Raw genomic sequence first — 26,269 nt, 5'->3', positions numbered from 1 at the left:
ATATCAGGATTATTATTCCCTTTTGGTAGCGCTCAGGATGAAACAACTTTGAAAATTGGAATAGGGTAACATCTTATTGGGCATTATATTAAACTGTAGTTTATTATTAATCTTCCTTAATTGTTTTTAGGTCTTAGCATGCCTAAGGTTTGTTAAAGGAGACTTGGCTGCAACATGGCCGTATGATAGATCCTGTCTGGATTCATGATGATGACCTGCTGCTGGTTTTGAACTCTCAGATCTTCCTAAAGCTCACTCTTATACTGACACAAATAAGGGTGCCCTACACGACATACAGACATAAGATGTGCATTCAGGAGTTTGGTTTCTGTAGCTCACTAGTGTTACCTTGTTTATATTCATAACATATTATACATACAGTATGTACCTTGTTTAGCCTGTTAACACAGTTCTCTAAAGTTAGGCTATAGTACTTATTTTATATATTTAAACAGTAAAGCTTCTTTTAAATTTGTTTCAGATATTTAAATAACCCATACGGTGTATACTTCAGAATTTGGTTGTGCTTCTACAACTTGGTCCTTTACAGTTATACACTCTCTTGATACTTATTGACTTTATTTCCCCAGCTTCATATGATATAAATGCTGCTTGCTTATATTTACATATGTATACCATCTGCTTCATAATTCAAGTTGAGGCCCCCCAATAATCTGTACTAGTACGGACTCTTGATTGATGACCCTCAGGTTTTGACTTTGAGGGGAGTCAAGTCAGTCCCACTTTTAGCGGCCGAGACAGTGGGCTCTGGCTGAACTTATGTTACACTTATTATAAATATTGAATATAATAATAATATAATATTATAATATCTTTGAAAAAGCGCCAACCGGCGTGAAACGCGTCAGATGACGTCATTACCTCCCTGTCTCTCTGCAATACTGTGAGTGACTGCGTGTACCGCAGCTCCTGTGTAAACTTTTTTACTATTATCTGCAATAAATTTTCTATGTTTATCTTATCTAAGTGCAGTGTGCATAGTGTCTATACCTGATAACAACTACTAAAGTTTGGAAATGTGTGCCCTAGACTATGGGCTTTAGACCTCTCTTTTTCTTTGGGACTCCGGAATCCTTTTTTGCTATTTTGTATCAGCAGCTCTGTATGTGCTGATTCTTAGCCGCGTGGACGGCGGCCATTGGTCTCCCAGGAATAGAGAGTTTTCTTTGTCCGTTTACCTTACTACCTATATTTATTTATAAATATTGAGTGAAGCACCTGTATACCATTTAGGATCAAGTTTTAAACCTGTTAATGTGGGTATACTTTTGTGCTTAATATTCTAAGAAACATAATTGCATTATTAGAGAGTGAATTATGCCAGGTTTAGCTAATCTCAACTAAGACATTATTGGAGATACATATTTCTACTTCATTTGCGTGACAACACATAATAGCTAACTTTTTGAGTCCTGCATCTATACTCTGATATTGATACTGATGGGCCCCTTATCAACACATTCCCATTAAGTCCTCTAAATTAGCCAGTGGAGGTCAGTATAGGAAAATTAGAGTTATTAGTCACACTTAGTTAAATGATACATCAGTTGAGTGATTTCCTTTTCCCAGATTTCCTGTCCCTCTATTATTCCTCTTAAAATCTCAAGAACATAACTTAATTTGTTACAATTCCCTAGGAGATATCTAGATATACAACCCATGCTATTCTTTTCTACTACAATAATTTATATCACAAGATTAGCCAATGACTTTTTACTATTTAGTATCAGCTGCTAGTTAATTTCTCATACCAGTGGTCCAAGAGTGACCATCTTAATCTCTTAAGAACCTCCCTTATGCAACATCTCTTAACTTGGGTACACGAGTGAACCAATTCAGCATAGGAGGTGTTCTAGCCCTCTCTAAACAGAAAGAGATATCATAATACTATGTCCATATATTCAGTTATTGTTGTTTTAAACAGATAGCAGCCAGAGAATTGAACTTGAACAAGATGCACTTGAGATTGTTATTGTGGTGCTTAACATTAACAACCTTATAAAGCCCTAATTATGCTTGAATGTTGTTCATCATAAGATCAACTTGCAGTTATATGATATTGTAATACCATGTTCATTTAAAATATTTATGTTGATTAATATAGAGAGTTAGCTGCTAGGAAAGTGAACATGTACAAGTTATATTTGAGAATTTTACTGTAGCACTTAACCTTCGCAGCCTTATTTAGCCCTAATAATGCCTACAAGTTCACCGTTTGCAATATGTGCATTTTCTTTTACACCTGTAATTGACACTTTATTGATTGTCATTGCCAAACATCTCAATAAAAGAATATAAATAAAAAATAAATAAAAAAAAAGGTTTAAAAGTAATGCAACTCAGAGTAGCCCAATAAGAAGTACTAAGTAAATATGGTATATAATTATTTCTTTATTATAGTGATATTAATATAAATAAAGCATCAGATAAACATTTTTTTACAAGTTCAATATCATATATCAGAGGTCAGATACACTGTATTACATTTTAAGATTAACTAACATTTGATAAGCTAATGAACGTTTATATTATAAAACTTATTTCCAAATAATTACCTTAAAATAAGATATGAAAATATATTCTCTATTTTAATAGTATTGCACAAATCTCTTTATTCGAAATATTTTAGTGCAGTATGTTCCAAGAAAAGATAAATATTTTCTTTAATAAAATAATGAACCCATTGTTCATCACTCTTGTCAATCCCCCAAAGCAGCTGGTCTTTAATTTGGCACCTCATTATTTGTCAATGTTTATATGGGTACACACGTATCCTTAATCACTAAACAGCAGATGCACTTTATTGGTACAGTCTGAGCCCTTCTTCTTAAAGGAAAGGTGCACATCAGCGATAAATAAATATAAAGCAGACTTTGATCCTTTGTTGCCCTGGCAGTTTTCATATATAATATGTTTCACAACAATGAGATAGATCTTTGTAGATGTAGATCAGTTTGTTTTAAACCTCGTACACTACTTCTCAGTTTTAGAAAACCAGCTAAAACTTCATTAAAAAACTGCTTAAAACGTCTTTTCTGTTTGAGTCAATGTTCAGAAACTCACATCTGGTCTTTTTATCTTTACCTGCAAAATAAATAGGAAAGTTATCTATAATATTGTATGTGTTGACAGATATACATATACAGTACTATAGTAAATTTTAGCCAAAATTAAACTTTCATAGTTAAAATAGAGCATACAACTTAAAGAGACGTTTTAATTTCTTTCAGTTATGTTTACTTCATTCTTTTGTTAACTTTAGTTGAAAAACATACCTAGGTAGGCTTGGCAGCTGCAATACACTACTGGGAGGTAATTTTTGATTGGTGGTTACACGCATTTGCCTCTTGGCATTGCTTCGCTAGATGTCTTCAGCTAACTCCCATTAGTACATTGCTGCTCCGGAGCTGACTTCTATAACAGTGTTCAACTAATTTTAAAAGCGCTAAAAATAACTATTTGTGCTGGATTCATAGATTCCCACAATGACATTACAATTGACAGTGGATTTTTAGACAATATTAAATTAATTCTATCAGAGACCTTGTGCTTCTATATGGTCGGGAACTCCTTTATAATAACCTGTAACTAACTAGCAGTGAGGTATTTTTCATGTGTTTCAATTATTCATGAAACTGAAAACATTTCAAATTTAAATATTGAAATGCAAATGTACCTAAATATATGGAATATAGGGTCAAGAGATAATGTGAAATTATAGTACTTTTTTGTCTTTTATGACAAATACTACTGAGCAAAGAAAATCATTAATATATAAGGTCAGTAATCCTGTACATGGTTAGTTTTTAATATGTTATGTTATGTTAGTGGCTAGTAGAATTAACTAGAGTTAATGCAGTTAAATTCTTGTGTTTACAGAAAGCTTGATTTTTACCTCTTGGGAAATGTCAACTTTCTCCAGATTAGGTGTCCAACTGATTAGATGTGGTTCCTTTGCCGTTTGTGTTAAATTTGGTATTGATGATTTTTTCATCTTAGAGGCTGGTGAAATGATATGAAAAGAAGATAACTGATAAATATAATTTCTGACAGATATAGGAATAGGATCAATATAAGGATTTTACATGAACATGAGAAAGTGCGGTCTACTTACATGAAAATGGTGTTTTTTTCCACACAATCTCTGTATTGTAAAACCTGCAATAATAAAGAGAAAATATATAACAAACTGTCAAAACAAAAGAAAGTGCACATTGCTGAACCAAACTGACCAGCAGTACACAGCTACTAAATAGACGAGTCAACCAAATCAATAAACATAGATTTATAAAAATTGAAACTGTCTCAGTTCTTATGGTAGTCTATGCAACTGTAGATGCTGGTATTTTCAATTGTTGTACCTAATAGATACCTGAGATGATTGTTCAGATATTAATTAGTATTTATTCTTCTATTATAAAGAATCTCACTTCTTAAATGATATGTATTTAAGAAAGTGTTTTTTTCTAGACAAACATCAGTAACAGTAACAATTACCACAGATATGGTTAAAGTAAAATGGTAAGTAGCAGGCTATAGTTTGACACCATACTATAGTTAAGAATAGACACGTATTGTAACTAATAAGGTCTGTCACATTACAGCATAAACTTCCTGTGTTAAGGTATAAAAACTTATTTCAGTATTTGTGAATTGAAAGAAAGATCTGTTTGGGTCCCTCCCAGACTATCCATGCTCTTTAGGAGTGCTTGGGTTCCCATACACCCCCATACATTTCTCTTGCAACCCCAAATCTCATAGGTCCCAGCTGGCTAGAATTTAAAAAGGTAGTGTCTCTGGTGGGAGATTTAAATGGTGCAATCTGTGGGCTGTGATATTGTGCCACGTTTTTTCCATGAGGTATAAGTTTCACAAATGTATTTTTATTAAATCTAGGCTGATTTTTATCCCCATGCTCTACCTATTATTGGCAAATGAACATTTTTATTTCTATTTTAATTGCCACTACAATTAATGCATGCATTAGTTAATGAATTAATGGAACCCTATAATATCTGTGAATTGTAGATTTTTGATGGTATGGCAGCAAGTTTCGCAACTGTAATCTTCATTACAGAAATGCCCTGGCTACAATGAAAGTGAAAGTGCAGTAATTCTGTACAGAAGCCATGCCCTTTTTATTTTATCAGCTGAGTCAGGGCATATATCATGTCTTCTCATGATAAGTGCATTCTTGTTATTAAAGGGACCTTAAATTCAAAATGTTATCCTGCTATAAAATGTTTAATTATGCATAATTAAAAACTTGCACATTCATTGTTTGTTTTGCCTGGGGTACTGTAATTTAGCTTTATAATTTATAACATTTCCACAACCCCACAGAGAGATTGGTTTGCATTATGTGCAATTTAGGATCCTGCTGCACAGCTGTCTGATATCTATGTTTAAAAGCTTTTTACTTATTGGCCACAGCAAACAAAGTTATATAAATAACAAGAATCTTTTCTATTCCAGAGCCTGAATGTCTGCACAACGTAGACAATACATATTTTCTAACATAGTGACACTTTAATGCTTATAAATCTTTTATTTTACATGCAGATCTTTTGCATTTCAGTGAATCATTTTGATGCATAAATAAAAATTTGACTTTAACATCCCTTTAATATTCTTTGTATTTGAAATGCAAGTGCTTTATTTAAATAATTTCTTTTAGATAACATATGTTAATACAGCTGCACGTGTTACTCACTGTTCCGTATCATCAGCGATATTTCTCTTCTTCTTGCGGCAGAAGTAGATAGCAAGTCCAACACCGATCATAAAAAGGAAGAGGAAAGCCAGTGCGCCAAACAATATCCCAAAGAAAGCATTCAGGTTCATAGAGAGAATTTCGCAATGCTTCCCTGACGTGGTGTACATGGTGAAAGGCTTGCACCTGAGATATAGGAAACAATGTTCGCTCAGTACAATGTAAAGTGAAAAAGGGAAGTTAGACCCAAAATTGAATTCCCCATAAAGGCCTTGTTTACAAGTGGAGCACAAAAATATTAGCACTATACTATTGGTATTAGAATAGGGATAATTTTTATTATTTTTGATAATTCATTTTTTATTTTCTGTAATGTTTTTATTTCGTTTTAGGGTGGCTTTTAATTTTTAGATTAGGGGTTGGGCATTTCATAAAAGAGCTGAATGCCATTTTAAGGTCAGGAAAAAGAGCTTAATATGCCCTTTTAAGGACAATGCCCATACAAATGCCCTTTTCAGGGCAATGGGTAGATTAGGTGTTATACTTAATGGGACAGTCTAGTCCAAAAAAAACTTTCATGATTCAGATAGGGCATGTAATTTTAAACAATTTTCAAATTTACTTTTATCACCAATTTTGCTTTGTTCTCTTGGTATTCTTAGTTGAAAGCTTAACCTAGGAGGTTCATATGCTAATTTCTTAGACCATGAAGGCCGCCTCTTAAGAATGCATTTTAACAGGTTTTTCACCACTAGAGGGTGTTAGTTCATGTTTTTCATATAGATAACACTGTGCTCATGCACGTGAAGTTACCTGGGAGCCATCACTGATTGGCTAAACTGCAAGTCTGTCAAAAGAACTGAAATAAAGGGGCAGTTTGCAGAGGCTTAGATACAAGATAATCACAGAGGTAAAACCTATATAAATATAACTGTTGGTTATGCAAAACTGGGGAGTGGGTAAAAAAGGGATTATCTACCTTTTAAAACAATAACAATTCTGGTGTAGACTGTCCCTTTAAATTTAATTTTTTGGGCTTGGGGGGTGGGAGTTTGTATACTGTTAAGGGGTTAAGGGTGTTTGTTTTAAGGGCCCTTGGTAGTTTATTGGTAGTTTATTATAGATTTATTTTGGAGTGTTTTTTAAAAAAAACAAAAAACAGGGTATTAGAATAGGAATAATTTTTATTGTTTTGGATGTTTTTTTTATTTTTTGAAATATTAGTTTTTTTATTTTTGTAATGTTAGGTTTTAGTGAAAGGCAGTTTAGGTTTTATTTCACAGGTAAGATTGTATTTATTTTAACTAGGTAGTTAGTAAATAGTTAATAACTATTTACTATCTAGTCTACCTAGTTAAAAAAAATACAAACTTACCTGTGAAATAAAAATAAAACCTAAGCTAGCTACAATATAACTATTAGTTATATTGTAGCTAGCTTAGGTTTTATTTCACAGGTAAGTATGTATTTAGATTTAAATAGGTATTATTTAGTTAATAATTATAACTTTAATTTAGCTCTATTTTAATTATGTTAAAGTTAGGGGATATTAGGGTTAGGGTTACGTTAGGGTTACGGTTAGGGTTAGGTTTAGGGGTTAATATAGTTTAATTTAGGTTGTTGCGATGTGGGGGACTGGCGGTTTAGGGGTTAATAGGTTTATTTAGTGGTAGTGATATGGGGGACAGAGGTTTAGGGGTTAATAACTTTATTTAGTTGGGCCGATGTCGGGGAGCGGTGGAAACGTGGTCAATATATTTATTATAGTGTGGGAGTGATGTTGGGGTGCAGGGGAATAGGAGTTAATAACTTTAGTATAGTAGTGATATCAGAAGCGGCAGATTAGGGGTTAATAACTTTATTTAGGTGGCGGCGATATCGGGAGTGGCAGATTAGGGGTTAATAAATTTATGTAGGTGCCGGCGATGTCAGGGGCAGCAGATTAGGGGTGTTTAGACGTGAGGTTTATGTTGGGGTGTTAGGTTTAAACTTATCTTTTTTTCCCCTCATAGACATCAATGGGGCTGCGTTATAAGGCTTTTCATTCTGCGATCACAGGTGTTTTTCTGACACCTTCTCCCCATTGATGTCTATGTGGAAAGCGTGCACAAGCACGTCAAAACAGCGATTGTATTGTGTGTGGTATGGAGCTCAACACAACCATATCACATGCACAAGCCGTCTGTTTGAAAACTTGAAATGGCTGCCCTATAGGGGGTGAAATAACGCAACTTTAGTTGCGTTCGATAAACTCCCTATAGCGCGCATAATTTGTAATCTACCTGTGTGTTAAGATGTGCTGGTTAAAAGACCTGGTCTTTTTGGATATACCCTATATCGGTAGATCCACTTGTCTATTTACTTGTTTTGCATATTTACTTACCAGGCTGCTCCTCCAGACTTAAAGATTTGAAACAAGATTATAATAAATTTTGCATCAAATATAGTTGAGCTTATTAATTTTTATGTTTTCTTTGTTTAAAATTTGTAACCATCCACTTGTAATACTATATTATGGGTTATTCTTAGCAACGGACCGCACACAAGATAATACACCCTGTGCTATTAATTGTGTTTCACTATATAAGGTAATTTCATCAAATATTTTGCCAGTTTTTCCTGTATTTTACTCTGAAAGCTGTTTTTTCTAATACCTCCAATACAGGCTAGAGTTTGCCTTGCTTGATTTTGACCCTGTAACATTTTATACAGTGATTGCTTGATTGGTGCAGGAGCTAACATATGACATATTACAATAACATAATTTACAGACTTTTCAAGGACTAAATCCACAGAATACAAAACAATACAAACATTGCTAACAAAATTACAGCTTTAAATGTTTTTAAAACATTTAGGGCTTGATTACAAGGGGTGCGCTAATTTATCCCCGCTCCCGCAAATAGGCAAATAATTAAACCAAATATTTTCAATGTCAAGTTCATAACTGATGCAGTAATAAGTTTTTTCCCCAAAAAATTTAAATAGGTAATGTACTTAACATATAGGCACATACCTGCATATAGTTTCATTTTTCAGATGATAGCAGCTGGCATCGTTCTTACAATTAACACAATCTGACACGCATTCAAAGGTTTCCGTGTTTAATGTGTATCCGCTATATCCATACAAATCACAGGTGAATGCATTTTTCAGTTCTCCTAAAGTCACTAAGATAAAAACAAACAAACATTGTAATTTAAAAGGTTCATTTGATTGGCCATAAAAATCACCTGATAAGTTTATTTGTTGACATTGGTTTGTGCTTAATCATTTTTAAAACTGCACACGCATATTACAATTGTCTTTATTTAAAGGATTACTCAGTCAAAATAAAATGTTATGATTCAAAAAGAACATGTTGTTTTAACAAACTCCCCAATTTAGTTTCATTTTCACATTTTGCACAGTCTTTTTATATTCACACTTTCTGAGGAATAAGATCCTAATGAGCACGTGCACAAGGTCACAGGGTATACATATACTAGTCTGTGATTGGCTGATGTCTGTCACATGATACAGGGGGGGCGGAAAATGGGAGAAAAAAAGGAATTTGTCAGAAAAAAATCTACTGCTTATTTTAAATTCAGATAAGGTGTTATTGCATTGTATTTTAATTATGTACAATTCTGCTGCATTAAGTGGTCCTTTAAGCTCTGCTGTTTGTAATTGTCTCAAATGATAAAGATTGCTCCTGTTTGTACTTATGAGTCAAAATTAAATAAAGTAGATAAATAACAGATCTATTTCCTGCACTTGTTAAGATGATCTAATGCACACAAGTGTTGCAGTAAGTCAGTGAGGGGAAATATTCATATATAATTCAAATACTCACATCTGTCACCATCATAAACATGTGTTATGGTAATATTTGTTACAGATCTTCCATTATTTGTTTTAGAGATATCCTGCTGTATCAGTGGCACTGCTAAATCATTTAGTCTTGATATTGCTAAACCATTTGCAATATATGTAAACTCTGCAGTAAAATTGGTAGGTAAACCATTTGTGCTACAAAAAAAAAAGAGAAACAAAATAGTAAAATGTATTTCAGTCACTGTTGCAATATATTGTTTTCTACATAAAAGAAACAATAAATATTCTACATAGTAAATTTTTTGTTATCCAACACATTTAAAAGGATATGAAACCCAAAAAATGGTTTTGTGATTCAGACAGAGCATTCAGCCTTAAATAAAGTCTCCAATCTACTTTTATTATCAAGTTTGCTTCATTCTCATGTAATTCTTTGTTGAAGAGATACCAAAGTGTCTGGAGAACTTCATGGCAGGAAATTGTGCTGCCATCTAGCGTTCTTCTAAATGGATAACATTCTTGCAAAACTGCTGCCATATACTGCTCCAGACAAAACATACCAAGAGAATGAAGAACATGTGATAGTAGAAATAAATTAGAAAGTTATTGAAAATTGCATGCTGTGAATCAAGAAAGAAAAATTGTGGGTTTCATGACAGAAATATAGAAAAATGTTTTTTATTATATGCATTCTTAATAAATAAAATATTAAAATGATTGAAAAATATATACTTACAATGAATTTCCTAGAGTCACAACATCCTTAAGCTGTTTTATTGAATACAATTCCATGGTGGCATTGACCTGAAGAGGTTGAAAAAGTGTTTAGTTAGTGAATTTTTAATGGATACATTTACTGAACTTTCGGCTAGATTACGAGTTTTGCGTTATGAGGGGTGTGGTATTAACTTGCACGTTATTGTCACCGCTCACTTACCTACAGCGCTGGTATTACAGGTTTTCATAAACCCAGCGTTAACAGGCAAGAAGTGAGCGTAGAGCAAAATTGAGCTCCATACCGCACTCCAATACCAGTGCTGCTTAAGTCAGCGGTGAGCTGGTTATACGTGCTCGTGCACGATTTCCCCATAGACATCAATGGGGAGAGCCGGCTGAAAAATATCCTAACACCTGCAAAAAAGCAGCGTTTAGCTCAGTAACGCAGCCCCATTGATTCCTATGGGGAAACACATTTTATGTCTACACCTAACACCCTGCCATGAACCCTGAGTCTAAACACCCCTAATCTTACACTTATTAACCCCTAATCTGCCGCCCCGACATCGCCGACACCTACATTATACTTTTAACCCCTAATATGCCGCTCCGGAAATCGCCACCACAAACATATTAACCCCTAAATAAATAAATAAATAATACAAACTTGCCTGTAAAATAAAAATAAACCCTAAGATAGATACAATGTAACTATTAGTTACATTTTAGCTAGATTAGGGTTTATTTTACAGGTAAGTATTTCGTTTTAAATAGGAATTATTTAGGTAATGATAGTAATTTTTATTTATATTTATTTTAATTATATTTTAGTTAGGTGGTGTTAGGGTTAGACTTAGGTTTAGGGGTTAATAAATTTAATATAGTGGTGGCGACGTTGGGGGCGTCAGATTAGGGGTTAATAAATGTAGGTAGGTGGCGGCGATGTTAGGGACAGCAGATTAGGGATTAATAATATTTAACTAATGTTTGCGAGGAGGTAGTGCAGCGTTTTAGGGGTTAATATGTTTATTATAGTGGTGGCGATGTCCGGAGCGGCAGATTAGGGGGTTAATAAATAAATTTTAGTGTTTGCGATGCGGGAGGGCCTCGGTTTAGGGGTTAATAGGTAGTTTATGGGTGTTAGTGTACTTTTTAGCACTTTAGTTATGAGTTTTATGCTACGGCTTTGTAGTGTAAAACTCATAACTACTGACTTTAAAATCTTGACGGTATAGGGAGTACCGCTCACTTTTTGGCCTTTCAGGACAAGCTTGTAATACCAGCGCTATGGAAGTCCCATAGAAAAAAGACTATATGCAAATTGCGCAAGTTGATTTGCGTTAAGGCCAAAAAAGTGTCCGGTCACATGCACTACAGCATGCTACGCCGTTCCCTGTAATACACAGGATAATGTTACAGTAAAACTTTTTATGTGATACTTCCTCATGCTTAGGGAATCTATTCAGCAGAGTAAAACAGACCTTACAGATATTTCTGTCTTAATAATTAGATATAATTTATGTAAAGAATTAAAAAAAAACATATACACAAATATTTATAACAAATGTTTGGTCCATCTTAACACCTAGAGGTAGATTTATTAATGGTTGAGCAGATATGATTCGCTGTAGCTCGACCTCACTAAATGCAGACAGCAAACGCTGTCTGCATTTCTCATTGCACAAGCATTTCTAGTGAAATTCTTGTGCAAAGCCACGCCCTGCTCACCAGCGGCCAATATGCAGCTAGCAGGGGAGTCAATCATTTGGATCAGGATGATTTCAGTCCGCCACCTAAAATGTGGCAGAGAAGTTAAGGAGCAGCGGTCTTACGACTTCTGCTTCTTAACTTCCATTTCAGGTGAGCCTGAAACGATTGGCATAGAATGCAGCATCCTCTGCTTAATAAATCTGCCCCCAGGTCTTTACACGTGCATTAAAATAATTATTCCTTATATTTAAAAGAACATAGCAGTGCAATAATAAAATGACTTAACATATTAGAGCATTTAATTATAACTCATGTACGTAAGTTGATTTGCGGTAAGGTCAAAAAAGTGTGCGGTGCCCCTAAATTTGCAACACTCCAGCGGTAGTAAAAAAGCAGCGTTATAAGGCTTAACGCTGCTTTTTTACTCATAACGCAAGACTCGTAATCTAGCCGTATATGCGTATGTATATATAAGCCGCATAATATAATTTATATTGGTTGCAGGATTTAATTTTTAAAGTCTAACGTCTGCTCACCGCTAACTTCACTCTATGGAGCAAAGTGTTCCTTTCCAGTGAGCTTCATTACTTTCAATAGGAAACATCTCGCCACTCACAGGGACTGCCCCTTTTTTTTACAATAATTCCACCAGGGCAACCCCTTCAAGGGTTAACGTGAAAAACCATGTCTGAACTTGCGAGGTTTAGATCATCGGGCCCCAAATGGGTTAACTAAACTATTCTCATCCAAGGAAGTACAAGAAACTGATTTCATGAGAACTGGATTTGGTAAACTTCAGTCTACTCAATTTAAAGGGACAGTCTGTTTAAAAATATAGATAATCCCTTTATTACCCATTCCCCATTTTTACATAACCATCATGGTTATATTAATACACTTTTTACCTCTATGATTATCTTGTATCTAAGCTTTTGCAGACTGCCCCCTTATTTTAGTTCTTTTGACAGACTTGCATTTTAGCCAAATAGTGCTGACTCCTAGGTAACTTCACTTATGTGAGCACAATTTTATTTATATGGCACGCAAGAACTAATGCCCTCTAGCTGTGAAAACTGTGAAATGCATTCAGATAAGAGGTGGACTTCAAGGGCTTAGAAATTAGCATATGAGCCTACCTAGGTTTAGCTTTCAACTAAGAATACCAAGAGAACAAAGTAAATTTGATGATAAAAGAAAACTGGAAAGTTGTTTAAAATTGCATGCCCTATCTGAATGATGAAAGTTTATTTTGACTAGACTGTTCCTTTAAAGATAAAAAGGTTTAATGAATCACTCAAAATTATAATCCAAGAACTGATGAGTTTAGAGTGGTGATAAATGAATAAGGTTTTTAGTAAATAGTGCCCCATACACAACATGTACCATATGTATTTCAAACAGTTTAGCTATCTTTTGCACATGGAAGTAACAAGTATTCTCATATAATGGCTGCATTATTAAAGCAAATATTAGTAATACCTTGTCAAATGCATCCTGTTTTGAGATATTTTCGGAAGATTTAAGTGTTAAAATTATTGTTCTGCTCCGTGTGCCTGCAAATAAGATACAGAATATTTAATAAACTATGTATGAAATGAAATATAAAAAGATCCTATGTTTGTAAAACATTACTATAAACAGTTAGAGGAAATATACAGATATAAATAAACTCTAGAGATTTAGAAAATCAGCTTTACTATAGACCACTGATTTCAGCATCAGTACTTGTGTGAACCTACCATTTCTAAGTGCTGCTGGGAAATTGTTGCCGGCAACTGTGCAGGAACTATCACTAAAGGCTGGGTGGCAAATACATTTCTTGGTACAGGATTCTCCAGTATTAATGCAGGTTCCTCCATTGTTGCAGTAAATTTGGTCACATGCACTACAGCATGCTACGCCGTTCCCTGTAATACACAGGATAATGTTATAGTAAAACTTTTATGTGATACTTCCTCATGCTTAGGGAATCTGCTCAACAGAATAAAACAGACCTTACAGATATGTCTGTCTTAATAATTACATATCATTTATGTAAATAATTAAAAAAAACATATACACAAATATTTATAACAAATGTTTGTTCCATCTTAACACCTAGGGGTAGATTTATTAATGCTCGAGCAGACATGATTTGCTGTAGCTTGACCTCGCTAAATGCAGACAGCAGACGATGTCTGCAATTCTCATTGCAAAAGCATTTCTAGTGAAATTCTTGTGCAAAGCCCACCCTGCTCACCAGCGGCCAATCGGCAGCTAGCACGGGAGTCAATCATTTGGATCAGGATTGTTTAAGTCCGCCACCTAAAATGTGGTGAAGAAGTTAAGGTGCAGCGGTCTTACGACTGCTGCTTCTTAACTTCATTTCAGGTGAGCCTGAAATGATTGGCATAGAATGCAGCATCCTCTGCTTAATAAATCTGCCCCCAGGTCTTTACACGTGCATTAAAATAATTATTCCTTATATTTAAAAGAACATAATAGTGCAATAATAAAATGACTTAACATATTAAAGCATTTAATTATAACTCATGTACTTCGGTGTTCTATATGTATTACTACAGGGAAGCAATGCAGTTGAAAACTTATTCAGTCTACATGTTGGTTTGTTTTAAAGTCTAATTAATGTGATTGTGGCTTTTATAACAATAAAGAAATGCAATCAAATATAGTAAAGAGGTTTCCAGACATATTCAGATAATCTTAAAGGAATAATGTGATTGTAATACTACTTTACAGAATACTCACATGTATAGCCCTCATTGCAAATGCATTTATAGCTGGAAAGGCTGTTTACACATGTAGAATGCGCAGGACAAAGATTATTTGATTCACATTCATTAATATCTGTGAACACAAAGAAAGGGGAAATTAGTATAAAATTCAGTTCTGTTTAAATCATTAAGCGTACAATGTAGAAAAAAAAAGAAAATAGCAACAAACATGGGTCAGATCCAAAAATGTATGTACAGTGTTATAATTTCTTATGTATGGTTGATATCCAAGTATGTTGGCGCTTTCGCTCACATGCAAACTCTGCCAGAAGTAAACTTTTAACATGCTCAGGTTAGTGCAGGCATTACAAGTTGAAAGTAAAATGTTTGCGTGCGAGCGAAAGCCGGTGCGAGCTAACTTCAGGACTTCGGATATCGTGACCACGCTGCCTTCACCCCATAGACTTCAATGGAGGACACAAACTAACACCTATCGCTCGTGCACTAACCTAACACCACGTTAGACCTACAGCACTAACATGAATTGAGTAATAAATATTTTACATTCCTATACCCCTTTCCAGTTAAACACCTTGTCATATACCATATACTTTTTAACCCTTATAACTTTATTTTTATTAATATTTCTATCAATATTTTTTATTAGATAGTGTATATATGAGTGTAACACTTTATGTTGTGTTTGGTGTAACCTTTTATTTAGCCTTAACCCTTTACAAGAAGATTTTTCGTGTTTTCTTTCAAATTGTAATATGAGCACTAGTTAACGATAGGGCGCCACTTGTAATCTAGCTCATTGCATAATAAATTAAAAGTGTCAAGATATTGATCGAGTAAGACTTCTCAGAGGCTTCTACATAATTAGATGGAAAAACCTATATGCTCCTGTTAATCACACTAATATTGCTTTTACCATAATGTTAAATAAATGCACAAAGCAGTTGTCTAAAATATAAGTCCTTGGAGCTTTAAAACAAAACAAAACAGAAGTTGACTTCATGTCTAATCTGAAACGTAGTTTTATTTCTTAAATGACATTCACCTTTCTTTCCTACTTACTTTCAGTACCTAGACAGCCCATGGCCATTTCAAAATATTTTTATGAGGAAGCGTATGAACACATTTCTAGAAGGAAGTTCATGAAAACTTCTTCATATATAAACCAGGGACAAATCTGTATGCAGTTTTTATTTTGTAATTGGCAAGTTTCTGAAACAGCCATCAGACTTTTTAGAGTGGCAGTGAAATCAAAACCAATTATTATTATTATTATTTTTATTATTATTATCAGGTATTTGTAGAGTGCCAACAGATTCCACAGTGCTAAACCAAGGGAAGATGTAGCCCATACTAAATAATGCATCATTACATGTTTCACTATATAAAAGGCATTAAGAACATTGTTTTATAAAACTCATAATCAATTTAAATAATGCTTTAAATTTAAACAAAGAATAGAAAAGTACCCTTCTGACAAATAAGAAGAGACCATTGATATGGGACATCAACAGAGATGGTGGTGGGATAGATGAACTTTTAGTTTTGTTGCTCACCTTTACATTGTAGCCCATCTCCAGTGAGGCCTGCGGGACATGGACCACACCCAGTTCTACTGTTACACGTTACCCCAGGAAAACATTCTTGAGCGCAAAGATTAGGGGCTGTTTTGCAGAAATCTCCAGTGTAATTATTTTTGCAATTACAACTTGCGATCTGTTTAATGAAAAAGAAACATTGTAACAATTGATCCATTCAGGAAGATGGTATTACACAGAGTTGCTGCTCTCTGACACTTGCAGGCCGATTTATAATGGGAATGGATTTTGATATTTAAACTTTAAGTTTACCTAGAAGATGTATAAACTACCTTGTTATACTTACAGAAAGAGAAGTTTCATTGACCATGTATGTTTGTGCATTGTTACATTCCTCTTTGATACGACAGTCGCAGAGCACAAACTTAATTTGAAGGGAGGAAGCGAGGTTTTCAGAATCTTTAGCCACAATCAGGAAGTTAAATCCCTTTTTGCTGGTTGGTTTCCATGTCAGAACTCCCAAAGCTATTAAGAAGGAAAGTATTTGTATCAGAAAGAATAGCATATAAATTATACTTTAGTTAATTACAGCTGCATATTTATTAGAAAGCAACTTTCTAATTTACTCCTATTATCAATATTTCTTCGTTCTCTTGGTATCTTTATTTTAAAACCAGGAATGTAAAGCTTAGGAGCCGGCTAATTTTAGGTTCAGCACCCTGGATAGCGCTTGCTTATTGGTGGTTCTGAACCAAAAATGGGCCAGCTCCTAAGCTTTACATTCCTGCTTTTTAAATAAATATAGCAAGAGAACGAAGAAAAATTGATTATAGGAGTAAATTAGAAAGTTGCTTAAAATTGCATGCTCTATCTGAATTATTAAAGAACAAAATTGGGTTTAGTATCCCTTTAAGATGATGTTTGTGATATGCTTACCTGATACAGTTACATCAGGATAACTCTCAGCCGCAGAAAAAGTAACTGTGCTATTGGAACGGTACAATGAAGTAACTGTTTCACCCATAAAAGCATAGATGGTGATAGATCCATTTATGACAGGAGGGTTGGAATCTGAAACACATGGGAAACACACATTGAACAAGCTGTAGAAGAGTGTAAAATATATTACAATCTACTGATTATAGGATTTAGGTAATCACCATATGTTTCATTCACACTAATATGTTTATTCCCCAGGTCAACATAATTATAAACAATATCCCTAAAAAACAGACCTAAATGAATAAAATATTAGGATTCCACAAGTCTAATAAGTTTACTACAAAGCTAATTTAATAAAAAGAAAGGTCCATGCTCTGCTTTAGTATTTTTACATTCCATACAGCAACTGCCACCAAACTAATAAACTATTTTAAAGAAGGAAACACTCAAAAATTGTTAAATTATTTGTTAAAATTAAATTGTTAAATATCATAATGTAATGTAAATGTATTGACAGTGATACTATAATCACAAAGCTTAAGATAACCTATGTAAATTATTTTGTGTTAATGATTATGTTATTACATGGGGTGAGGCATAATTACTTTCTATTCCTTTAACATTTCACTCTGTTGTATGCATTTCCTATGTAAAATTGTCAGTTAATTCTATAGTTTAATAGCATTTTACAACATAACATGGTATATGTAGGAAAACATAATAACAAAACTAGCATAATGTCATATTAAGATTACTTACTAAGCATTTTCTTAATAACTTGGAATCTATTGGACACTTCCATGGTTGCTAAGCCAAAAGAGCGATTTTTTGTGCTCAGGGCATCATAGATACATTCTGTGTTGTTTTTGCACGCTTGTGAAATAGCTTCATATTGGGTAGAATTCTGAGCTATAAGGTCATTCAAAAATAGAGGTTTAAAGGTTGCTGAGCTTTTGACTTTTTGTCCCGAACTGAACTTAGTGAATAGGTTGTATGCGCTGCCTTCGTCAATTCTCCCTGTTATAAAAGAAAAAAAAAAAGTTGAAAGACCAAACCAAGTTATTTTGCATACTTAAAGGGACATGAAACCCAATTTTTTTTCTCTCATGATTCAGATAGAAAATACAATTTTAAACAACTTTGTAATTTACTTCTATTATCTAATTTGTTTCTTTTTCTTGGTATCATTTGTTGAAGAAGCAGCAATGCACTAATGGTTTCTAACTGAACTCATTGGTGAGCCAATCACAATCGATATATATATATTCAGCCACCATGGTTCTCTGCTGCTCGCGAGCTTGCCTAGAAAAACCTTTCAGCAAAGGATAACAAGAGAAGGATGTAAATTAAATAATAGAAGTAAATTGGAAAATTATTTAAAATTGTTTTCTCTATCTGAATCATGAAATAAAAATTTGGGGTTTCATGTCTCTTTAATATTGATGTGTTTTTTTTTCCATTTTAAGTGATATTGCACTAATTGTATGTACCATGCAAATATTTTAATATTTTCTGCTTAAAAAATATTAAGTAAAAGCAGTTAATTTCCAAGTTCAAATGAATACAGCACTTTCGGTTGCCTGCTTCCTACTAATGCTCAATAATATGAAAAACTTCATCTATATTGGTAATGAATACTCCTCTAGAAACCTGTTAAAGGTCTGCATCTAAATCTGTAGTTTCCTTTAGACGAAACAACAAAAATAATAACCACAATGTCTTATTTTTAAGTGTTTCATATTATTTGAATTCTTTGAATATTGAACACATTTTGACATAAAGTTAATCATTCTTAAAACATTTACTTTCTTCAGATTGTTTCATAGCTGGTAGAAATGTAACCTATTTTATTGGTCAACAGTGAGATTTGTCTGCTTTTCAATAAAGAGCAATACAAATATGCATAATGTTATTCTAGGGCTTAGAACACAAGTACTTACATGTCATGCCAAAATTAAAGATCTCTTCTTCTGAGCTGTTCTTTGGAATGCTTGTGCCATCATATTTAACAAGGTCATCATCTGGATTAGAGTTCCACCTCCCTGAAAAAGAAAATAATGTCAATATTAAATGAAAAACTGATCTGCAAGGAAATAGAAACTCCATCTAAAGTGCATATGGGTTTGTATATCTATATTATTTTCTTCAATTTTTATGTTTAGCTACACAATACCTACCAAGCAATCCTTGAGTCTTATCTATGAATTGAGATGGGAGACTTGACATGGCATTCAGCATTCCATAGGTTGATGATACGCTGGTTGTTATAGATTCAGAGAGAATTCCTTTGAAGGTTGCAGTGACTGAATTGTTCTTTTGCAGAAATACATCGGGGTATGAACTATTAATTTTTGCGTCCATATCTAAAATGAATGATAGAGAAAATATAGCTGAAGATTCATGAGGAAATACATGTTATTGTGTGTACAGAACCATCATGCATTGGAATAGAAAGCATTAACAGAAATTGTACATAAACAAATCAATAAGATTTTCTTTTATATTTTTACATAAAGAGGTACAAATGTGTTGGTTTTGGAAATATCCAGGTATAAAAGACTTCAACCTACACTTTTATTTTCAGATGATCTCTGTATGTGCTATCCAGAGCAGTGAACACAAAATAGCTACAGATAAGACACTAAAAGCTATTGAATATTATCAAATATTATAGGCATGCAGAACCCATATCTAATAGCAAACACTTTAAGAGATATCTAGTCTATTAGTCGCATCATGCTTTGTGAAATTAATTTTGGACAGTTGTATGAATTTAGTTTTGCAGAGTGTTTGAAGAGATCAGCTGAACTCAGCTTTTGTTCCTGAGCAGTTATGCTTATTATATTCATGTTATTCTATACAGGTAGCAAAAACAAAGTTTATATAATCATCAATAAAGTACCTTGTGAGTCTGTGAATGAGACTTCCGTTGCATTAACATAAACAGAAATATCACTGTTATTGAGATACCATTCGACCTGCAAAAAAATCAAATGATAAGTAAATGTAAAAAATATGTCTAAATTATTTGGACTGCAGATTCGTTGAATTTTTAACCTACTCTTATTAATTCTAGTATAATAATCTAGTACTTTTCGTGTTTTCTAATATAATCTGTTAAAAATGAACAGTATTAGTTACAAATTATTAATTTATTCTTGTATTGCTTTTTTCTTTGAAAAATTTTGTTTTTTTCTGGTACCCTGTTAAGTCTGTTTAAAGGAAAATTCTATAATACAAAAGCTGTCCTTTTTTATATTGCTTAGTATAATTTAGTTTCCTAACATTAGTGTTGTTCTTCCAAATACCAAATAAATCATGAACAAATCTATAAACTTCATTAGATATGTTCAGATTAAATTTCCTGTGAATTCATAGACTTTGTGGTTTGCCTTTTGAAGATGTTACCTTTATTCATGCCACTTACTAGTACGTGGATCTAAACTTAAATGGACAGTCTACACCAGAATTTGCATTGTTTTAAAAGATAGATAATCCCTTAATTACCCATTCCCTAGTTTTGTATAACCAACACAGTTATATTAAAACACTTTTTACCTCTGTGATTACCTTCTATCTAAGCCTCTGCAAACTGCCCCTTATCTCAGTTCTTTTGACAGACTTGCATTTTAGCCAATCAGGGCTTACTCCTAGGTAACTCTACATGCGTGAGAACAGTGTTATCTATATGACACACATGAACTAACACCCTCTAGTGTTGAAAAACTTTCAAAATGCATTCAGATAAGAGGCGGCCTTCAAGGTTAAGAAATTAGTATATGAACCTCCTAGATTTAGCTTTCAACTAAGAATACCAAGAGCACAAAGCAAAATTGGTGATAAAAGTAAATTGGACAGTTGTTTCAAATTGCATGCCCTATCTAAATCATAAACATTTATTTTGGACTAGACTGTCCCTTTAATATTTTACCATTTTATTGTACATGGACTCCAGAATTCCCTTCTACAAAAACAAGATATGACTGATAAAAGTGCAACTTACTTTGATACTTGTGCTGCTGGAATTGTAAAAAGCAGCAAATGCCACAAAGTTAGTTGCCAGCGCTGTACCAGTCTGTGCCGTGCGGCCCTGAAGGACAAAAGAGGTGCCAGAACCAGAGGCATTTATCAGGGTGAAATCTCCCAGACCATTGAAAGTGTAACTGAAGCCATCCAAGGTGGTAATGTGAGGGTCTCCATACATCCAAGCTGTCAGTGATGAAACATCAAGTCAGTATAGCTAAGAAACTGTTTAAGTTTATGTGGCAATATTTCAGTACAGTAAATATACAATATATTTTGGTTCAAGGGTCAGTGTTTAGTGTAGAAGAATTTAAAGGGGGGAAGCAAATTTGAGTCAAGTTCTATGACATGATGCCTTTTCACTCCATTTAAAGCATTTTTCTTTTTAGGCATTTTGTTTTGCAGTACATAACTGTTGACCTATACCATGCATACATAAACAAATGTACTTTTATAAGCCTTAAACATTTACATTATATAGATCATAAAATTATTTACCAGGGGAGAGAGGTGTGTAGTCTCTGCAGTTTATTGGTATTCTCTTCTGCTTGTATTTTGAACAAAAGGCTGTGTCATCCACTTTTTTGCAACACCAGTCATATGCCAAGAGCTCCTCATCTATAAAATGCATAGTGATTGTTAGCAGCTGCAGGATAGTCCAGGATTTAAAAAAAACTGTACTTGAAAGAATTGACATAAAATAATTCATCCATGAAATGTAATGGCAGTGGCCAGAGTAAGTGGGACAGTAAGACCCATCACAAACATTTAAAATCTCCATCTTACAGTTAGATTTGAAATGATTGGAAAAGGAAATAACAAATAATAGTCTCTTGACTCCAGGTTTATATTTATTTCATTTAACCCATTAAGGTCACTACTGATTCTATCGCAAAATCTGAATATTAACAAAACACTTCCTTACCACTTTCAGCAAATGAATGCACCTTCTCCTGGTAACCTTCTAAATACTGATTTCCACCGTAGTACAAGCATCTTACTCCAGCATTAGATATACTTGGAATTGTGCTGCGAAGCATCTTCACATTGTTGCTTTGACCTGAAAAATGTAATGGGAACACTTACATTAAACATTTAGGCCTCATTTATCAGTCTGCACATGTAGCTTTGGGGGCCAATTCCTTCCTAACCAGTACGTCAGCTATTTGTTCGCCCTGGAGTGAATAACAACCCCTACTCACATGCCATTTGGCTAGCGTGAGCAGGGGGCGGCATTGCGATCCCGGGGGGACAGGCTCATGTAAGAGAGCACGGTCTGTTTGGCAAATTATAACGGCTGGCGTTTGGGGACGTAAATATGGTTCATGGAATTACAGCAGACGAAAAAGAGTTAATAGGTATGTGTAAGTAGTGGAAAGTGATACGAATAGATAATAGACATAATGTTTTTGTTAATTTGTATTGTCTTGATCTAAAAAAAATATAAAAATATAAATATTTTGCAAAACATCATATCAGATATGTATCATATTTGGTAAACATAATATAATGTATTTTCATATTTTATAGGATCAACTATACAGAAAGTATGGCCAAACCGATGAGTGTTGGAAGCTTTATTTGATCTATTGCAACCTAAGTCCTGTATTTTTACAATTGCAGAGTATTATAAGAAAAAACTGAGATATCTCAGAATTGTATTTCTACTCCAATTACCAAATATTTCCACCTTTATTAAATTGTTCTAAATCGTTGATGGACAATTAGCATTCACAGAGACCCAAATTGGACCACTTAGTCATCAGAAGAGATACACAATACTTTTAAACCCACAATCAACTCAGAGGAAGTGTGTATATGTGTGTGTGTGTTTTAAAACAGAGGTTTATGTGCTTTTGTATTGTTATTTAAAAATGAAGCGTTCTCACTTCTCACTTGTGTCGTCTTCAATGGGCTGAGTAAAATGCCTTGCTACGTTCCCTGAATTAATTACCCAAATTAAGAGAATCCTTACAGTCAGCAAGGTTTAGGTAAGTTTTATATAAGATTTTGTAAATGACTTATCTCTTATTGTGATAATCTACTGAATTAAGACTAGAATTGACTTCATTTGTTGAAGAGTATTACAGAAACCTACCTGCTTTGGTTTGTCTGTATCGGGAATCAGAGAGCCCCTGTTGATATAAACATGGACAGGACAGCAAGTTGGAATTCCATTGGGATGGGGGAGGTTGGGAGTTGAACCAGCTAAGGCACTTCATTTGGTAATTTTCCAGATATGAACTGTTTAGTTGATATATCCAGAATCCTTTCAAACCTACAAAAGATATAAAGCAAATAAAAGAATTTTAGGCAAAATTACATAAGCCACATTTCATGCCATATATATATAGTGGGTAAGTTGTAACTTTAGGAAAATAATGTGTAATTTGATAATGTTACTTCTATAGAAAGTAATAATTGTGTCACTATTGCTTCAGTGCTCACAGCAATAAAGGTAAAGTAAGATGGCTGACCCTTTACTTTTGATCTCAGCATGGCTGTGACTATGCTACAGATCTTTCATTATCAATTGTGCCTTGCATAAGATCTAGCACTTTTTTTCTAAAATTTAGTTCATTCTCACGCTATCCTTTGTTGAAAGAGCAGTAATGCAGTATTGGGAGCTGTCTAAAAACATCTGGTGAACCAATTAAAAGAGGCATTTATGTGCAGCACCAATCAGAAGCTAGCTCCCAGTAATGCATTGCTGCTCCTGAGCCTACCTAGGTATGCTTTTTAACTAAGGATATCAATAGAATGAAGCAAATTAGATAATAGAAGTAAACTGGAATGTAGTTTAAAATCATGTGCTCTGCCTGAATCATGAAAGTAAAGTTTTGAGTTTCATGTCCCTTTAAGGCTTCTTGAAGGGATATTGGCATTAACAGGAAGTGCAAGTATTGATCTCAGTCAGATTTGATGAACATGGACACACCTCTACAAACATAAAAACAGTATTATTTATTTTTCACCACAGAATAGCTTTTTTTTTTTAGCAACACATTTTTTTTAATATATTTTAATTATGTGTTGTTGTTTCTACTCCAAATGTAACCCAGGAAGAAATTGACAGAAATGCCTATTTTATAAAGGGCAGTCTATTAATTGGAATGTAAAAAAACCTGACAAATATATGCTTGTTATGAAGTGATAAATAGAAATACTAACGTCAATGTATTAAAATACTTTTTGTGGCTTTGTTTCTTGCAAGTGCCTCATACCTAAATTTCCAATGTAGTTATTCGGACGATATTTATCTGGCAATGTAACACTGGTGTAAAAATCATCATTGTTTCCACTGAATGCAAAATAAGAGATACAAAAAATTAGCAGTGAAAGCCATTTCTTCATTTCAGAGATATGAAATGAGGTGCATGAATAGTAACTATTCAGATGTGATACACATATGTATAGATACACAATAAAGTAGCAGATTATTGTAGTAACATATCCATAACTCCAGATGTTACATTCCATAAGCATTCAAGACCACATACATCACAGACATTTACACACAAAATCTGTCTTATTAGCCAGTTGGTCACTGTTACCTGGAATAGCCCATAATGACATTGGTACGTCTATTGGTTGCATCCCAGTTCATCCCACCATCCTTATACAGCATCAGGACATAAGAGACATAGCCGTCTGTGGTCAGCACAGCTTGGTATGTGTTGGTCTAAATGAGTAATTAGTGTTGAAAGTTAATCACCTTTTCTGTTTTAGAAATAATCAAATGAATATATATTACACTATGTAGCTTGTGGCTCACAGCAAGCCATATTCATAAATATCTAAATTGTGCTGTTATACTCACCTGATTATCATTTTTCTTAGCAGGGTAACCAGGAGCATCAACCCAGGTAATTTTTAAGGTCCACTCAGCTGTGTATGAGGTTTTCCTATAGCGCTGGACCATGGTTTCTACATCTTTAACCACACCGCTACTTCCAGGGCTGCTCTTTGTGTATTCCTAAAGATTGCAACAAAGATTTAAATGCTTTCTATACTTGTTCTTTGGTTATATACTGTATATGAACCTCCATTTATTAAACCACCAGACGAACACAGTCGGACATCTTCGCCCCTGTCCACCCAGCATCGCTGATTGAGAAACAACACTTTATAGTTGGCCTAGTTGGTAAAGAAGCATGAACGCGGCTTCTTAACTATTGGCTGCAGGCTAGCCATCACCCAAAGGCTCTCTAAAGCTGCTTGTTAAATGGAACCCCTACTGTTTAATCAGCTTTGTATTTGCTTATACTTAAGAAGTAGATCCCTACACTTTGTTTCCTACTCATAAAGTGTTAATATGTGATCATTCTATATTCAGCAAGCAGAGCTGTGAACTCATTCCTCTTTTTCATTGTTTTCCTCACCATGATATAAAATTCAGTACATACCTACATATCTTACTTAGTTCACCTATCAAAACTTAAAAATAATAACAGCCCTATAATTAAGTAAACCAACCTGATAATATGTAGTTCCCACTCCCTGTGAAAAATCTGCATCATCCCAAAATACAGCTACCATGGGAACATTATAGTCCTTAGTTAATCCTTTTTGTGGTGGGTTAGGGTTAGAGATAATGTTGTTTTTGGAAACTGGAAAGATAATTTGTCCATTGTCCGTATACTGAAAGAGAATAAAATGAGTTTGTTATTTTAATTATTACTGTAACTCAAAGATTTCTGAATATTAGTGAATCTGAACATACATATACAAAATTCCTTAATTTGTTTCCAAAAGGAAATCCCATTTCTGGCCAGAAAAGCGGTGAGTTGAAATCAGATTTTCGGTCGACAAGTTCTGTATCATTAGCATCTATCCCATAAGGAAAAAGAGCTGGAGGGGGGGGAAAAAAAATCAAACACTGAACTCAAAATAATGTCTTTCTTTATATTAAGCAGTGTATATTTTATTGTACCAAAATGTAACAGATAATGTAGATAGTTGTATAATATTCATGGTTTAAATGAAATAAGAAATATCATTAAAGCAGTGTTTTTCAATTCCAATTTTAAGGACACATCAATGGGCCAGATTTCCAT

The 26,269-nt window shown here is 33.9% G+C and overlaps 1 protein-coding gene across 1 annotated transcript; it reads right to left on the bottom strand.

Annotated features, from left to right (window-relative positions):
* Positions 1-2,671: 2,671 nt before the first annotated feature.
* On the bottom strand, positions 2,672-22,448 carry LOC128657534 (mucin-4-like). The gene is made up of 21 exons (XM_053711907.1): positions 22,415-22,448; positions 22,138-22,272; positions 21,711-21,830; positions 21,193-21,398; positions 20,092-20,167; positions 19,367-19,552; positions 19,130-19,231; positions 17,949-18,206; positions 17,184-17,318; positions 16,594-16,772; positions 16,266-16,425; positions 14,726-14,824; positions 13,717-13,884; positions 13,457-13,530; positions 10,287-10,354; positions 9,570-9,745; positions 8,751-8,904; positions 5,735-5,920; positions 4,136-4,179; positions 3,917-4,023; positions 2,672-3,105 (listed from the first exon to the last, which is right to left on the bottom strand). Exons 1-21 carry the CDS (start codon positions 22,446-22,448, stop codon positions 3,073-3,075), a joined length of 2,700 nt encoding a protein of 899 aa, XP_053567882.1. The 3' UTR covers positions 2,672-3,072.
* Positions 22,449-26,269: the final 3,821 nt, after the last annotated feature.

The sequence above is a fragment of the Bombina bombina genome, chromosome 4 (genome assembly GCF_027579735.1).
Source record: "Bombina bombina isolate aBomBom1 chromosome 4, aBomBom1.pri, whole genome shotgun sequence".
Lineage (NCBI taxonomy): Eukaryota > Metazoa > Chordata > Amphibia > Anura > Bombinatoridae > Bombina > Bombina bombina.
Note: the sequence above shows the minus strand (reverse complement) of the source record. Positions and strands in the feature narration are given on the sequence as shown.

Bases quoted from the DNA above. Each gene is read 5' to 3' on its own strand.
- LOC128657534 (XM_053711907.1), bottom strand. From the start codon at position 22,448: ATGCCGCCCCCTGCTCACGCTAGCCAAATGGCAT. The intron at 16,773-17,183 runs GTAAGCATATCA...CCTTCTTAATAG, and splicing joins TCCTGATGTAACTGTATCAG to CTTTGGGAGTTCTGACATGG. The intron at 14,825-16,265 runs GTGAGCAACAAA...TTGTGTTCACAG, and splicing joins AGATGGGCTACAATGTAAAG to ATATTAATGAATGTGAATCA.